The sequence below is a fragment of the Cervus canadensis genome, chromosome 9, assembly GCF_019320065.1.
Source record: "Cervus canadensis isolate Bull #8, Minnesota chromosome 9, ASM1932006v1, whole genome shotgun sequence".
In the NCBI taxonomy this organism is placed as follows: Eukaryota; Metazoa; Chordata; class Mammalia; order Artiodactyla; family Cervidae; genus Cervus; species Cervus canadensis.
In genome coordinates this window covers 55,172,050-55,188,958 of record NC_057394.1, presented here as the reverse complement: position 1 = coordinate 55,188,958, position 16,909 = coordinate 55,172,050, and the positions used below count along the sequence as shown (strand labels likewise).

Sequence of the window (16,909 nt, the reverse complement as noted above, 5' to 3'; positions counted from 1 at the left end):
CATACATCACAGTAGGCTGGCTGATTGTTGTCTTAAGACACTGTGGTAACAGTCTTCTCTCAGTTTTGATGTTTTCAAGAGAATCTACTAATCCAGTGTGTGTTTGTTTTCATAATATTTAACATGACAAACCCAGACAGTGTATTAAAAAGCAGAGACATCACTTGCCAACAAAGTTCCGCATAGTTAAAGCTATGGTTTTCCCAGTAGACATTTATGGATATAAGAGTCGGACCATAAAGATGGCTGAGTGTCGAAGAATGATGCTTCAAATTGTTCTGGAGAAGATTCTTGAGAGGCCCTTGGGCAGCAAGGAGATCAAATCAGTCAACCCTAAAGGAAATCAACTCTGAGTGTTCACTGGAGGGACCGATGCTGAAGCTCCAGTAGTTTGGCCACCTGATGTGAAGAGCCGACTCATTGGAAAATACCCTGATGCTCAGAAACATTGTGGGCAGGAGGAGAAGGGCGACAGAGGATGAGATGATTGGATGGCATCATCAACTCAATGGACATGAGCTTGAGCAAACTCCGGGAAGCCTGGTGTGCTATAGTCAATGGAGTCGCAGAGTCGGACATAATTTAGTGACTGAACAACGGCAACAACAATATTTAAAATACATTTTGTATGTAACAAGTGTGTGTGCTCTTATCTAAAAAAAAAAATAGAATGTCTTTATAGACAAAATATATGTGCTTGTCACTCAGGCATGTCTGACTCTTTGCAACCCTAAAGACTATAGTCCACCAGACTCCTCTGTCCATGGGGATTCTCCAGGCAATAATACTGGAGTGGGTAGGCATTCCCTTTTCCAGGGAATCTTCCTAACCCAGGGATTAAACCCAGTCTCCCACATTGCAGGAGGATTCTTTATTGTCTGTGCCACAAGGGAAGTCCAAACAAAATACATGTATAGGCCAAATATAGCATGTGAGCTCCTATTTGTTATTTTTCCTTTAAGACGTATTGAATAACTTCTATTTTATCAAGTTCAGAGAACCCTTTGCGAGATTACATTGAGGTTCTCCATGATGACTCTGCCAAAGATTGCAAATTCATTTTAGCCAAAAATGTAATATCAGTTCAATACTAAACATGTGGGCTAAAGTCTAAGATGCTTGGATGAAAATAAATATATCTGTAGATTGTTTTCATAAATTCTCCCATTTTATGGTTTCCATTAAATAATATGTTTGCCTCTTAATGCAAAACTAACACTGACATTACTTACACTGATGAACCTAAGATTCCAGGAGGATAAGCAGCATTTATCCTTTGCATCACACAGCATCTGACACTGTATGAACAACTTGAATATGACTTGTATCTTACTTAGTTTGAGGCAATGGGTCCCATCTACTAGATGATATCATATTTGCCATTGTGTACTCTGTGAAATGTAAGCCATATGTATTAACTGCAATAAAATACCAAAGGGCAAACCTTGACATGTTTGGATAATAGGTCAGGGATTTTGAATAGCACAAAAGTAACTGCAGTTTGCCCATTCTAAAAAGAAAATTGCTTCTGGCTCAGAGTACAATCTCTGAAAAGAATCCACTGGCCAAGAATAAAGTTGGGAAAGAGTCCCAGTAGCAACTGGAAATCATAAGCAACTTTTACTTTACACCAATCCACCCTTCTATTACTGAGATAGTGTTACATTGATAATTTAGCTATATAAAATCCCATCTGTTCCTACAATGCTCAGATCTCTGAAAGCAGTACTACATTAAAATCTTTGGTGTGTATTTTTTCTTGGTTTTTCATATCCAGTTACTTTAAGAATCCCTGAAGTGATGCCTATGTGCCAAGAATTTCAAATGACATCTTTAAGAAAAGTAAAAATCAAGTTTCTCATTACTAAAAATTTAAATTGAACTTATTTTGTCAAAAACAACTTGTTTACAGACAATTGCAAGAGAGAAAAAGTGCCTCGAGGACATAGCTTCATATATTTATTTCAGTCCAGCCAGTGAAAATTCCACATTTTGACTATAGCAATGAGTTCTTCAACTATTCCACTATATTTCCTCTTCAGAATTTCCATCCATGGGAACATTAATATTAACCTGGGAAAATTACTGTAGAATATTTAATGTTCTATCTATTAAACAGGTAAGTATCACCTATAAGCAGTCATTGTTTCACTCTAGTTATACCATTACCAAGATTCTTTCTCCATCTTTTTTTTGTCTTGTTATTTTTTCTCTCTGTGTATGTGTGTGCATTGAGTCCCTCAGACGGGTCCCACTCTGAGGCTCCAGGGACTGACATCCGGCAGGCTCCTCTGTCCACGGGGTTTCTCCAGACAAGAAAACTGGAGTCAATTTCTAGGTTTTCCTCCAAGGGATGTTTCCAACCCAGGGACTGAACCCAGGTCTCTTGCATTGCAGGCATATTCTTTACCATCTGAGCCATCAGGGAAGCCCTTGTTTGATTACAGGATACAAAATTCCTCCTTTTTGTGAAGCCTTTTAGGGTGTGCCTATGAAGACCACATTAAATGATTGTATATTTAGTGTAAAGCAAATGAAAAGCAAATTAAAATAGACTCAAAGAGTATGTGGTACTAATGAACTTTCTAGAATCCGTTTCATCCGTGGCTGTGGGGATAGGGAAATCTCAGGAAAGGGGTTTAGGGAAAATCTGGCAACTTAGAAAATGTCTACTAGGAAATACAAAAACTAATTTAATATATATAGTTGATTAAGTGTTAAGTAAACACTGTATAGAATGTGATTCCAGTGTTAGTTTGCTTTTTCAGTTCATATTGTTTCAATTTATCATCCTTGAGTTTAGTAATAGGTGTAATTTTGTTCCTGAGTAAAAATTTTAACATTGTTGAAACTTCATTGATTCATTATTTTTTTCTTTCAAACATTCTCATTCTGGAGGATGCAAAAAGCTTAGATGCCAATTTTTCTCAGAAAAAGAGAAGACTGGATTCTAATGACTTGCAGTCTTTTGCTTAAGCTGGCAACTTGGCTACATTTTATCTATTAATCAGTTTTGTTGTTATTTCGGTAGCTAAAAAATAGGTAAGTATATGTGTAAGAAGCAGTTTCTAAGTGGTACCTATTAGAAAGCTAAATTAAATTTTAGCAATACATTTGTGGAATTAAAAGTAATTTAAAACAAATTCTAGCATGAGTAATGCTGCATAATCTCAATTTAGCTTTTGCTTTCAAACTAGTCATATGTATCAGTACTTACATAAGTTTAAATTCATACATTTTCTTTAAAATGAATGTTTTCATTAAGTATTATATTATAGTAAAGCACCAATGATTGAATAAGTTAAGCAAAATAAAAACATTTTTATAATACTCTACACATATATCAATTATCTGTAGGAGTTTATTAGAACTGAAATGGAATGGATAGCAATGCCTGAATGAAATAAAGGTAGACATGTGTCCCCCTGAGTATAGAAGAAATAATATTTGATGTAAAAATCTTATGTGGGAACCAATATTTCATATAAAGGCTATCATAGGAAATAAATTAAATGGAATCCAGTTACACTGAAACTGAATGAGAAACGTATTTTTCCAAAACTTGTACTTTCTGTTGATTGCACTTAGATTGTACTTCAAACCATGTTTTTTCTTCATACAATTAGATGAAAAAAGAAGGCTTACATACATTTCATAATTTGGCCAAGTCATATCTTTAGAATTGAAATCAGAGCAATCCAAATATGTACATTCTGGTCCCTAAATATTTAAGAACCATGTTGATCTAGATTTTCTTTTGGAAGAGACTAAAGAACAAGTGTTATGAATGTATTTTTTACCTTAAAACTAAAAATACCCTGAAGTATCACCAATAATAGACTATGTCAGAATGAAGTACAATGAATTGTAATTGGTTATGATCACTAGTACAAAAGTGCTCCAATAAAATCAATTCAATATTCTTATTAGGATTCTAACATTATGTGACTTTAATAAGTAGTCTAAATTAAATATCCTGTTATTTAATGTTATATACCTTTCATTAACTTAACAAAACTTCCAAGAAACTGCACCTAATTATGCATATACATGAAGAAGTATACATGGCATGGATAGGGTAAAGGAAAAAATGTGACAACAATTTCAAATTTTAAATTGAAAACTCCCTGGAATATATTGATATCAATATATATACATCTACACCTTTATTTTAAAATTGCATATGCATCTTTGTTTTTATCTATATCTGCATCTACTTTTTATGTAAACATGTATATGCTTGAATATATGTACACATAGAAACATATTTTACAGCTTTGTTTCACAGTATTTCCAGTTCTGTAGACCTATTTTTCTTTTCCCCAGTTTTCCTTAACTTTCAAATAGCTGCTTCAATAAAATCAATTTTATTTTCAATGAATATTTATAGACAAACCTAATTATTGATTATTATGTTTCCTGCTATCTTAACTGTTAAATTTTAGCTGTCCAGTCACTAAGTTGTGTCCAACTCTTTGTGACCCCATGGACTGCAGCACACCAAACCCCTGTCTTTCACTGTCTCCTGGAGTTTGCTCAAATCCATCTCCTTTGGGTTGGTGATGCCATCCAGCCATCTCATCCTCTGTCATCCCTTCTCCTCCTGCCCTCAAACTTTCCCAGCATCAGGGTCTTTTCCAATGCGCCAGCTCTTTGCATCAGGTGGCCAAAGTATTGGAGCTTTAGTTTCAGAATCAGTCCTTCCAAGGAATATTCAGGATTGATTTCCTTTAGGACTCACTGGTTTGATCTCCTTGCTGTCCAAAGGACCCTCAAATCTTCTCCAATACCACGATTCCAAAACATCAATTCTTCCACATTCAGCCTTCTTTATGGTCCAACTCTCAAATCCATACATGACTACTGGAAAAACCATGGCTTTGACTATACAGACCTTTGTAGACAAAGTGATGTCTCTGCTTTTTAACGTGCTGTATAGTATTGTCATAGATTTTCTTCCATGGAGCAAGTGTCTTTTAATTTCATGGCTGCAGTCACCATTTGCAGTATTTTAGAGCCCAAGAAAATAAAATCTGCCACTGTTTCCATTGTTTCCCCATCTGTTTGCCATAGTGATGGGCTGAGTGTCATGATCTTCATGCTTTGAATGTTGAGTTTTAAGGCAACATTTTCACTCTCCTCTTTCACCTTCAAGAGGCTCTTTAGCTCCTCTTCACTTTCTACCATAAGGGTGGTGTCATCTGCATATCTGAGGTTATTGATATTTCTCCCAGGAATCTTGATTCCAGCTTGTGCTTCATCCAGCCCAGCATTTCGCATGATGTACTCTGCATATAAATTAAATAAGCAGGGTGACAATATTCAGCCTTGACATATTCCATTACCAATTTGGAACCAGTCCATTTTCCCATATCTGGTTCTTACTGTTGCTGCTTGACCTGCATACAGATTTCTCAGGAAGCAGGTAAGGTGGTCTGGTACTCCCATCTCTTTAAGAATTTTCTACAGTTTGTTGTGATCCACACAGTCAAAGGCTTTAGTGTAGTCAATGAAACAGAATTAGATTTTTTTTTTTAATTACCTTTTTCTATGATGCAACGGATCTTGGCAATTTGATTTCTGGTTCTTCTGCCTTTTCTAAGATCATCTTTTACACATGTAATTCTCAGTTCACATACTGTTGAAGCCTAACTTAAAGGATTTTGAGCACGATCTTGCTGGCATGTTAAATGAACACAAGTGTATGGTAGTTTGAACAATTTTGACATTGCCTTTCTTTGGGATTGGGATGAAAACTGTAAACATATTATCTACTATTTTCATTAAAACCTTCAAATGTGTATTTTACATAGGAATATAATACAATTTTAAATGATACATATTTTTTCTCACCATTTGCTTTGTGGAGAGACTAATCAGTTAAATTCAAATGAAATTCTTGGGCTTCCCTGGTGGCATGGTGAATAAGAATCTGCCTGCCAAAACTGGAGGCATAGGTTTGATCCCTGATCCTGGAAGATCCCACATGCCTTGGAACAACTAAGCCGGTGCATCACAATTATTCAGCCTGTGCTCTGGAGCCTAGGAGCCACAAGCTCTGAAGCAAGTACAATTTAGAGAATTTAGCGTCTCTGCTCCAAAATGAGAGAAGCCAGCACGGTGAGAAGCCTGCTCAGTCACCGGGGTTAGCCCCTGCTCATTGCACCGACAGTCAAGCCCACATGGCAAAAAAGACATGCCACAGCCAGAAATACACATGTTTTTAAGAAACAAAAATTTATATGTGCTGAATGTTTGTGTCCCTTCATGTCGATATGCTCAAGCCCTAACTCCTCAATGCAACTGCGTTTTGAAATAGGACTTTTATGAAAGCAATTAAAGGAAGTCACAAGGCTGGAACCCTGATTCCAAAAGATCAGTGTCCTTATTAGAGACAGAGAACTCACTTGCTCTCCCAGAGTACAGGAGGATGAGGTCACACAGGAGACGGTCGCAGCCTCCAAACCAAGAGAAGCCTCTACAGAATGAAATCTACCTTGGTGGTCTTGGATTTCTCAGCCTCCACAAGTTTGAGAAATTAATTTCTGTTTGTTAAGCCACCCAGTCTATAGTACCTTGTTATGGCAATCTGAGCAGAGTAAAACAGAACTACACATAAGAAGCACGGGATTCCAGCACTAGGAAAACTGCCTTTCCCACACCAGACCCAGCTCACAGCCAGGGCACTGTGGTCTTTGAAGGCAATTGTAGACAAAGAGTCAGATTCTTTCTACTGGCCATACCTCTATGTATACCTGAGCTTCTGAGCTCAGATACTTTCATCCACAAACTTCTTTATTCAGGCCCTTGGAGGAAGCCTCTCTTGTGCTTCTGCCAAGATCTTTTGGGAAGGGAGGAAATTTGAAGACCCTTTTCTCCCTGAGAACCAGTACATTACCACTCCCAGACTTTCATTTCTCTCTCCTGTCAACCCCCAGGTACACGAAATAGCAGATGATTTTTGTGCAGAGTTCCCTGGAGAGGAGACAATCTACCCAACATCTCCCACCCCATCTGTAGTAATAAATCTTACCTTCACCTGCACCCTTCTTAAAAATTGGTGGAGCTTGCACTTTTTCTTCTTGCTTATATCATTGCAGTAAGAGATTTAAGTCTTGATGGTGACTTCAATTTGGTCTGTTATTTTAACTGACTAATCAACACCTCTTTGCTCAGCTCTTTCCAGTTTAACTCAGCTCTTGACACTGTATTTCTTTAAAAGATCCTTGTGTGTGTGCGTGTTAGTTGCTCAGTCGTGTCCAACTCTTTCAGACTCCACAGACTGTATCCCGCTAGACTCCTGTCCATGAAATTCTTCAGGCAGGAATATTGGAGTGGAGAAGATCCATTTCTCCAGAGGATCTTCCCGACCCAGGGATCTAACCCAGGTCTCCTACTTTGATAGATTTTTTACCATCTGAGCCACCTGGGAAGTCCGGTTAAAAGATCCTTAAATAACTTCAAAAAGGTACTGCTAAATGCATAATCTGTTATAACACTGAAGTTTGATGACAATTTTATGGATTAAAATATAATGATCAAATATATACATTCAGTTATGTTTAAAGTTTAATAAATTGATGTTTAATAAATAGCTAATCAATGTACTGATTAATGAGACTACACATGGTAGAGAGTTAAGTTTTCCCTGTTCCCTCTTAAAGAAGTCAGTAAAAGAAGAGAGAATTTGTGGTCTTTCTTTGACTCTTCTTTCAAACTGAAAAGAATATAGATGTGTTGGTTGATGACTGAATTTGAGTCACCATATTGATATATGAGTGTCATTATGATATGCTAGGAACAAAAGCACTGATTTAAAAAAAAGAAAAAAAATGTGCTTCCCTAAACGTTTAGTGAAACTGTCAGGAGCATTGGACTACATAATACCCACAACTCAACATTTTAAGCTACAGAATTAAATGTCATTTAAAAATCACTGCTTATTAGGAAGAAAATGAATGCAATCCTCTCTCTCCTTCTTGCTATAACTCTGTCTCTCTCTCTCACACACACACACACAGAGTAAATTTATACACATCACAGTTTCTGTACTATATTTTGCAACTTATTTTATTTCCTGTTTTTAAGTTATTAGAAAAACAAGAATTGCCAAAGTATCCATGCTTAAATAGTGAAAGAACTGGACATATTAGTTATTGAGTTTTCAATATATAAATTTTTCACTAGTAGATGGCTGGATGGGAGCATGTTAAGTTGCTTTTGTTGTGTCCGACTCTGTGAGACCCCATGGACTATAGCCCACCAGGCTCCTTTGTCCATGAGATTCCCCAGGCAAGAATTCTGGAATAGGTTGCTGTGCCCTTATCCCAGAGGATTTTCCCAACCCAGGGATCCAACCCAAGTCTCTTACACCTAACCTGCATTGACAGGCTGGTTCTTTAACACAAGCACCCCCTGGGAGATAGAATCAGAAATGGGTCTCAATGAAATTTGAAAGAAAGTTCAATCAAACTAATTAATGTGTGCATTAATAAAATGAGAAAACTGTCTATGACAACCAAGTTAAAAAATTCTTTGAAAATAAAATAAATGTTATCAAGCCCTCTCACTTTATTTTGGAAAGCTGAAACGTTTCTTAATAATAAATTAACATAAGATTTTTAAAAAATTAGTTCTATGAGTGAGAAACAGCAGTGTTGCTTGTGCTAGAGATTTTATCAGTTGGCTCTTCTGTGGTTGTAATGCAGTTCCCATCTTTACATATACTGGATATTTTAATAAAAATGTGTTGAAAAGGTGACTTTAGAAATTGTTTATGCAGATAATCCAATCATAAGTGGTAAAAGCTATTGTTCCAAAAAGGCAAATATAGTAAACACTATTTATTGTTAAAATGTTTTAATTGAAGATTGTTGTTGTGTCTAGACTATATCATTACAAACATTGAGTAAATAAATTAATCAATTAATTCTACTCTGATTTATATAGCAAGTGCTTTTGAGTCTCTATTATTAAATTATTTTGAATAAATATTTAAGAAAATGTTACTTTAAAATAGTGTCTATTTCATTGATGTCATAATGATACACATATTAAATAATTTTAATGAATACTGAGTATTATACTAACTTTTATTATGGTGTTTGCAGTCTACACATCAATTTACTGAGTTGTTTGCCGATTGCTCATCTAGTGAACAACGTATTATTTTATACAGAAAAGGTGTTAACTGTTAACTAATGAAATGTGATCATTTACTAATTCATTGTCTAAAATATTCTGGTTGCTAAACCAGGGGTTGTAAGTATATAAAGAAATCAAGAAATGTTTTTCTTTTTTTTTTTTTCTTTTAAAAAATATGGAACGCTTCACGAATTTGCGTGTCATCCTTGCGCAGGGGCCATGCTAATCTTCTCTGTATCTTTCCAATTTCAGTATATGTGCTGCCGAAGCGAGCACAAGAAATGTTTTAACTATATAATTCACTGAGTGATATAAAGGATAAAAATTAGAAAGGAAAATCAATTAATAGTTAGAAAAATCTACAATGCAATTTATATAAAAATAAATACGATTTTATCTAGCTGCTCAGAAATCACAATATAAGAAACAAATTAATAATTTTGTCCAAAGTTTAGTCAAGAAGAATTCACACCATTTGATTCTCATAGATGTTTGTTTTGATTTAAACTACATAAAATTGTGAGGTGAAAGTTTCAATATGTAACAGATACCTGGATATGTAAAAGTCTACGTATGTAAATGGTATTTGACTGATCAAAGCTACTAACAAAAATCATATACTAATGAAGAATGCTTTATTTTGTAGAATATGAAGATATTTTCCCTTTGATATAAAAATATTGTGAATTGACATGAATCAGCCATGGATTTACATGTGTTCCCAATCCTGAACCCCCCTCCCTCCTCCCTCCCCATCCCATCCCTCTGGGTCATCCAAGTGCACCATGTCAATGTATGGTAAAAAACCACTACAATATTGTAAAGTAATTAGCCTCCAACCAATAGAAATAAAAGGAAAAAAAAAATAAAGAGGATGAGAGTGTGATGTATACAAAAATAAAAAAATACTTTAACTTGCATGATTTTTATGAGACTTAAATATTAGCTCTTGTATTTAAAACACTTGGCATAGTGCTCAGTGGCTGATAGTTTTGTTATTATTGTGAAATAAACTGAAAACTGAGAAAAGATTTTGTCATGAAAATAAAAAAAATATATTGTGAATTAAATGAAATCTTATACTATTTAGAAGTGCTGAAATGTTATGAACTACTGTGGGAATGACTTAAAAATTTAATCACAATTACTGAAAGTACCAACATTTCCTTTACATTATTTCTTGGCATACTAACTAAATTTTATGCTCCATCTTCTTGTCCATATATCAGTGTGTTTACAGATAATATTTGTATACTTTCTGAGAATAGAATTTGTAACTCAAATGATTAAAGGAGCCATGTATGCAAGGCTTTAATGAAGATAAGAAGGTTGATTAAGAATTATAAAGTCTTACTTTTGCTATTCTAAAGCAGACACATTATTATTATTATTATTATTATTTATACAAGCTAAGCATATCTGAGTATCCTACTCTCCCTGAGGAAATATTATACCCCCTTTTAAAAATGCTATAGACTTCTTGGTCTATGTGTTGGTTTCAAACTTTTGACAGAGATTAAGTACAAAAATATTTCACTTTTCTCTAATTCTATTAGGATGGAATATATCAAATGCAATGATGAATTTCAACTGAATTTATCATCAGGTTCAGGTAAACTGCAAATAGTTTTAAGAAGTATGATGAACTAGAGATCATGCCCTGTTTATGAGGGGAAGCTGTTAACTCGACTCCTACCAATTATTATCTTTAAAGAGTACTAGACCAGTGTGATCAGATAAACCTATTTTACATTTTTTTTTCAGATAAACCTATTTTCAAGAAAATCTAGAAAATTTGATTCTTATGGGATATATCTGAAATGTAACATTGGAAAATGTTTAATTAATCACTGATTACTAAGCTGCCAATATTCTATCGTCGACAGAGCACATGATTGACTGGATGCTCAGTTCTGCTGAGAAAGATGTGACCTCTGTGTCAAGGCTGCAAAGTTTATTATCTTTTATCACCTTTTAGAAAAAACCCTGACTTTAAATTTTTTGTTGATTACTACACACTCTTTAACCTCACCCATGATATTCATATTCTGAGAGGAAAAGACAATAAATAAATTCCCTAAGATTATAAAATATGTAAACTGTGGAGCCAAGACTGAATAAAGTCAATTTTCCTGATTTCACAGTCTTTGATTTCCCATTGAGATGTGTACTTCATTCAAAATATACTTGGCAGCCGCCGCCGCTGGGCTGAGGAGCTGGAGACGCAGGCTGACGAGGTGGCGGCGGCGGCGGAGCGGGAGCAGGGACCGGGCGCGGGCAGAGCGCGGCGGTGCGGTGTATTCTAGAGAACAAGCCTTCAGATATCTTTGCCATATTGACTCTGAGCCATCAGGGGACTCAGGCTTATGAGGAGGTACTGTCACACAAAACAGTGTCTAGTGAAGACGACAAGAAAGAGGGGAAAGGATCGGAAGAAGAAGCTAAAATACTATAGAAAACCATGAGATCTATCAGATCTTTTGCCAATGATGATCGCCATGTTACGGTGAAACATTCGCAATTTATCCATCTCCGGAGGAACTTGAAGCTGTTCAGAATACGGTATCTACTGTTGAGTGTGCTCTTAAACAGTCTCAGATTGGCTGGATGAAACAAGTAAAGGCACAAAAGCAGAGGGTGAGACAGAAGTAAAGAAGGAAGAGGCCGTAGACACCTCTTCCAAGGATCAAGGTGGTCGGACATTGTGTGGTGTAATGAGGATTGGCCTGGTTGCAAAAGGCTTGCTGATTAAAGATGACATGGACTTGGAGCTGGTTTTAATGTGCAAAGACAAACCCACATAGACCCTGTTAAATACAGTCAAAGATAATCTTCCTATTCAGATTCAGAAACTCACAGAAGAGAAATATCAAGTGGAACAATGTGTAGATGAGGCATCTATTATAATTCGGAATACAAAAGAACCCACGCTAACTTTGAAGGTGATACTTACTTCCCCTCTAATTAGAGACGAATTGGAGAAGAAGGATGGAGAAAAGGTTGCGATGAAAGATTCTCCGGACTTATTGGACAGGCAGAAATGCCTGAACGCCTTGGCGTCTCTTCAACATGCCAAATGGTTTCAGGCAAGGGCAAATGGATTAAAGTCATGTGTAATTGTCCTCCGCATTCTCCGTGATTTGTGCAACAGAGTCCCCACATGGGCACCATTAAAAGGATGGCCACTAGAGCTTATATGTGAAAAGTCTATAGGTACTTGTAATAGACCTTTGGGCGCTGGGGAGGCCTTGAGACGAGTAATGGAGTGTTTGGCATCTGGAATTCTACTTCCTGGGGGTCCTGGTCTTCATGATCCTTGTGAGCGAGATCCAACAGATGCTCTGAGCTATATGACCATCCAGCAAAAAGAAGATATTACCCACAGTGCACAGCATGCACTCAGACTATCAGCCTTTGGTCAGATTTATAAAGTACTGGAGATGGACCCCCTTCCATCTAGTAAGCCTTTTCAGAAATATTCCTGGTCAGTTACTGATAAAGAAGGTGCTGGGTCTTCAGCTCTGAAGAGGCCATTTGAAGATGGATTAGGGGATGATAAAGATCCCAATAAGAAGATGAAACGAAACTTAAGGAAAATTCTGGATAGTAAAGCAATAGACCTTATGAATGCACTAATGAGGTTGAATCAGATCAGGCCTGGGCTTCAGTATAAGCTCTTATCTCAGTCTGGCCCTGTCCATGCCCCAGTCTTCACAATGTCTGTAGATGTGGATGGTACAACATATGAAGCCTCAGGACCATCCAAGAAAACAGCAAAGCTTCACGTAGCAGTGAAGGTACTGCAGGCAATGGGATACCCAACGGGCTTTGACGCAGATATTGAATGTATGAGTTCCGATGAAAAGTCAGATAACGAAGGCAAAAATGAAACAGTGTCTTCAAACTCAAGCAATAATACTGGAAATTCTACAACTGAAACCTCCAGTACCTTAGAGGTAAGAACTCAGGGCCCTATCCTCACAGCAAGTGGCAAAAATCCTGTAATGGAGCTCAATGAAAAAAGAAGAGGTCTCAAGTATGAACTCATCTCGGAGACTGGTGGAAGCCATGACAAACGCTTTGTGATGGAGGTAGAAGTGGATGGACAAAAATTCAGAGGTGCAGGTCCAAATAAGAAAGTGGCAAAGGCAAGTGCAGCTTTAGCTGCCCTGGAGAAGCTGTTTTCTGGACCCAATGCAGGAAATAATAAGAAAAAGAAGATTATCCCTCAGGCAAAGGGTGTTGTGAATACAGCTGTGTCTGCAGCAGTCCAAGCTGTTCGGGGCAGAGGAAGAGGAACTCTAACAAGGGGGGCTTTTGTTGGGGCCACAGCTGCTCCCGGCTACATAGCTCCAGGCTATGGAACACCCTATGGTTACAGCACAGCTGCCCCTGCCTATGGTTTACCCAAGAGAATGGTTCTGTTACCCGTTATGAAATTCCCAACATATCCTGTTCCCCACTACTCATTCTTTTAGCAAATGACAGAAGCTAATTCCTATTCCAACAACAACCCAGTACATACAGAATGTTAGCGAAAAAGCCTTTTTATCCTGCTTTCTTTGAACATATACTTGATCAAAATTATTTGTAAAGAACATCTTTTCCTACTTTTTGATTTTAACAAATGCAAATTTAGTTCTCTAAAACTTGAAAACAAACAAAAAAGAAACTAGTTCTGTGAAACGGTACCTCATTTCCGGAAAATAACTTATACCAGCCCTTCTGTTCTAGGGAAATAAGTCTAGCAGTTCAAAGTTTTAAGTTTTAAGAGGAATATCAGATTATGTAAAATTAACTTTGTGAAGGATGTATAGAGTCTCAAACACTGATCACAAATAAACTGCTTTGTTGTAACACAGAAAAAGAAAAAAAAATATACTTGGCTATACACATTCATTTATTTAAAGATAAATTGAGTGAAATATGTCAATTATTTCTGTTCCCAGGGATCTTCCCTATCAAGCACTTCAACAAGTTCACCACTACTAGTTCTAAAGCTACACATACTACTTTAAATAATTATGCCACAGAATTATTAATATCTTATGGTTTATTTCTCTAATGACCATTAATAATACTGTAGTTAGCAAAATTATTATAACCATAAAACTGGTACTCATTTATATATTGGAAACATATGATCACAAGCACAAATATTTGTATATACTATGATAGCATCTACACATTTATTCAGTGCTATTTAGGTGGTGCTATGTATTGTAAATAAATTATTCCTTAATTCTCATTTAATCCTTTAATATAATATATATATATACATATATAAAATTGTACATGATTATATTTGTCAGAAAAAGAGATAAAGAGGAGGAGAAGTTGAAGAACTTATCTATTTTCAACTCGTCTCTTTATTTGAGTCCATGTGACAACAAAGAATTTTTGCTATCTTGCATTCAATATTTTTACTGCTTAATTCATAACTTGAGAGCAAATTTTTGTAGGATAGATTCAAACTACAGTATATTCTCCTCCTCATGTAGAATGCAATCCTTGATTTTTTTTTAATTTAAACCTGGTCAAGATACTTTAACAGAAATGTAAAATAGCTTCTTTTTGAATAACTGATATAAACTGTTATCTTTACTTTCTAGCCTTTGAATATTTAATAACATACAAATGTATATTGTAGCTTTCACAAGTATTTCCAACGGCCTTTGGAGAAAACTCTGTGGAAGAATTCTTTACTGATTCTTGATGAAGTTCAACTTACAGGCTCTTCTGTCTTGAGTTCACAGACATTTAGACATTCCACAAAAACTGCAGTATTTATTAATCATATTGCTCCAGATCTTCAAGAAAGACAATTTTTCTGTCCCTGAAGTAATATTGGGCATGGTTTTTCTCTGGTGTGACTCAGAAATTTGAACCATGTTCTGAGAGGATAGCATTACAACAAGTATACTATCAAGGGTGAAACAGATCACCAGCCCAGGTTGGATGCATGAGACAAGTGCTTGGGGCTGGTGCACTGGGAAGACCCAGAGGGATGGGATGGAGAGGGAGGCGGGAGGGGGATCAGGATGGGGAATACGTGTAAATCCATGGCTGAGTCATGTCAATGTATGGCAAAAACCACTACAATATTGTAAAGTAATTAGCCTCCAACTAATAAAAATAAATGGAAAAAAAAAAAGAAAGAAATTTGAACCACACTTTTATATTATGTTTGACATCAACTTTAAACAATTTTGAGAATAAATTTTTAATCATACTCTGACTTTTAGAAGTCCTACCATGCCACGCATTATTTAGCAACTTCTCTTTTGACTGGGGCCAAATTTCAGGCATTGTTTGTATTCGCTCCTAATCTACCTTCTCTCCCTGTTACTGTGCACTCTAAAGGCTTACAAAAATAATTTGTCTCTTTTGACATCCCAAACAAATGTCAATTCCTTTATGAGAAATGTCATTATTTTAATATAGCAATTTATTTGTTTTGTCTTAAAAGAATGTCAATTATAATTAGAATACTTTTAGTAACCATTTGTTTCTCATGTTCGTCTCTCCATTATAGTTTAACAAACTTATAGTTAGAGACTCTGTATTATTCATTTAAGCATCACCTTAGGCCAGTATCTAATGGGTTTTCAATAAATGTTCCTTTAATTTAATTTGAGTTTTTCTTTTAAAGATATTCTTTCATTGGATAGGGGCACAGTTCATAATTAAGTTGTTCTAGTATAAATTGGAAATTAATAATACTTTTTCTTTTAATTTGAATGTCATCTTATAGGAAATAATAAAGTTTATTATGAAAAAAGTATAGGTCATTTGATGAGTAATCTTATTTGAAAAACTAATAATAAAATAAAATGTTCATATTATTAGTACACAACCAGAAGATCCATGTACTACTACACTTTGGGATTAACCAAATATATTTCAGAATTGAAATGAACTTTTGAAATTTATATTATTTTCTTCTATGTAACTGTCCTATACCTTTTTCAGTAAAGTTTTTTAAATAAAAAAGTCTAACGAATAGGTGACAATTTGCTCACTGGATATTTTCACAGATTAAAAATTGTAAAATTTGTTAGAAAACTATTAATATCTTCTTTTGGATTAATAGCAACCCATTATTTCTTGACAAGGTATACACTTACTCCTTTAAGTAGAGGAAATGACTTAACTTGTCCTATATGTATGTAAAATAATGGTACCAACAACTATACACAAACTCTTAATAATTAGGACATTTCAAATCTTATATTAATAATTATCATGCTCAAAATATTTACTGAAAATAATGTCAAGGATCAAATATATAACAAAAGTTGTATTTGCTCTTATAAAAGCTAGTAATTTTCTAAAATTAAAATTTGCATGTGTACAAATATTCAGTATTTTCTATTAAGTTGAACTTATATAACATGAATATTTGCCATACACATTTATTTTATTATGAAGTAAAAATTAAAAGAAACAAACAAGAAAATGAAGCCCAGTGACAGGAGATATGGAAGAGAGTAACTGGAAAAGTAAAGGAAGAAGAAGTTTTCATTATCAATTAACTACTAATTCAAAACAGAAGTATGTTTCATATATAAATTTAACATGAAGTGGAAGACTGCACTGCAGCTTCCTAATTTAAATCTAAGAAGGAAGAAACTTTCCTGTCTCATAATCATCCCTAAACACAGGCTTGCAAATCAAAATAAATTTGACATTGTGTGACTTTTTAATCTGTGAAAAGAAATGTAGGATGAAAGCAATATATAATGCAAACCAAATTCTGAGGTCA

General features: G+C 35.4%; 1 protein-coding gene and 1 non-coding gene across 2 annotated transcripts; one reads left to right on the top strand and one right to left on the bottom strand.

Moving 5' to 3' along the window:
- Window positions 1–9,313: 9,313 nt before the first annotated feature.
- Window positions 9,314–9,420, bottom strand: LOC122447722. Its single transcript, XR_006271371.1, has one exon. It is a non-coding gene; the product is annotated as a U6 spliceosomal RNA (small nuclear RNA).
- A 1,920-nt stretch (window positions 9,421–11,340) lies between these two features.
- On the top strand, window positions 11,341–14,001 carry LOC122447531 (spermatid perinuclear RNA-binding protein-like). Its single transcript, XM_043478179.1, is given in 3 exon segments — window positions 11,341–11,660; window positions 11,663–11,731; window positions 11,734–14,001. Coding segments are annotated over 3 exon segments (2,013 nt in total). The 5' UTR covers window positions 11,341–11,605; the 3' UTR covers window positions 13,623–14,001.
- The last annotated feature ends 2,908 nt before the right edge of the window (window positions 14,002–16,909 follow it).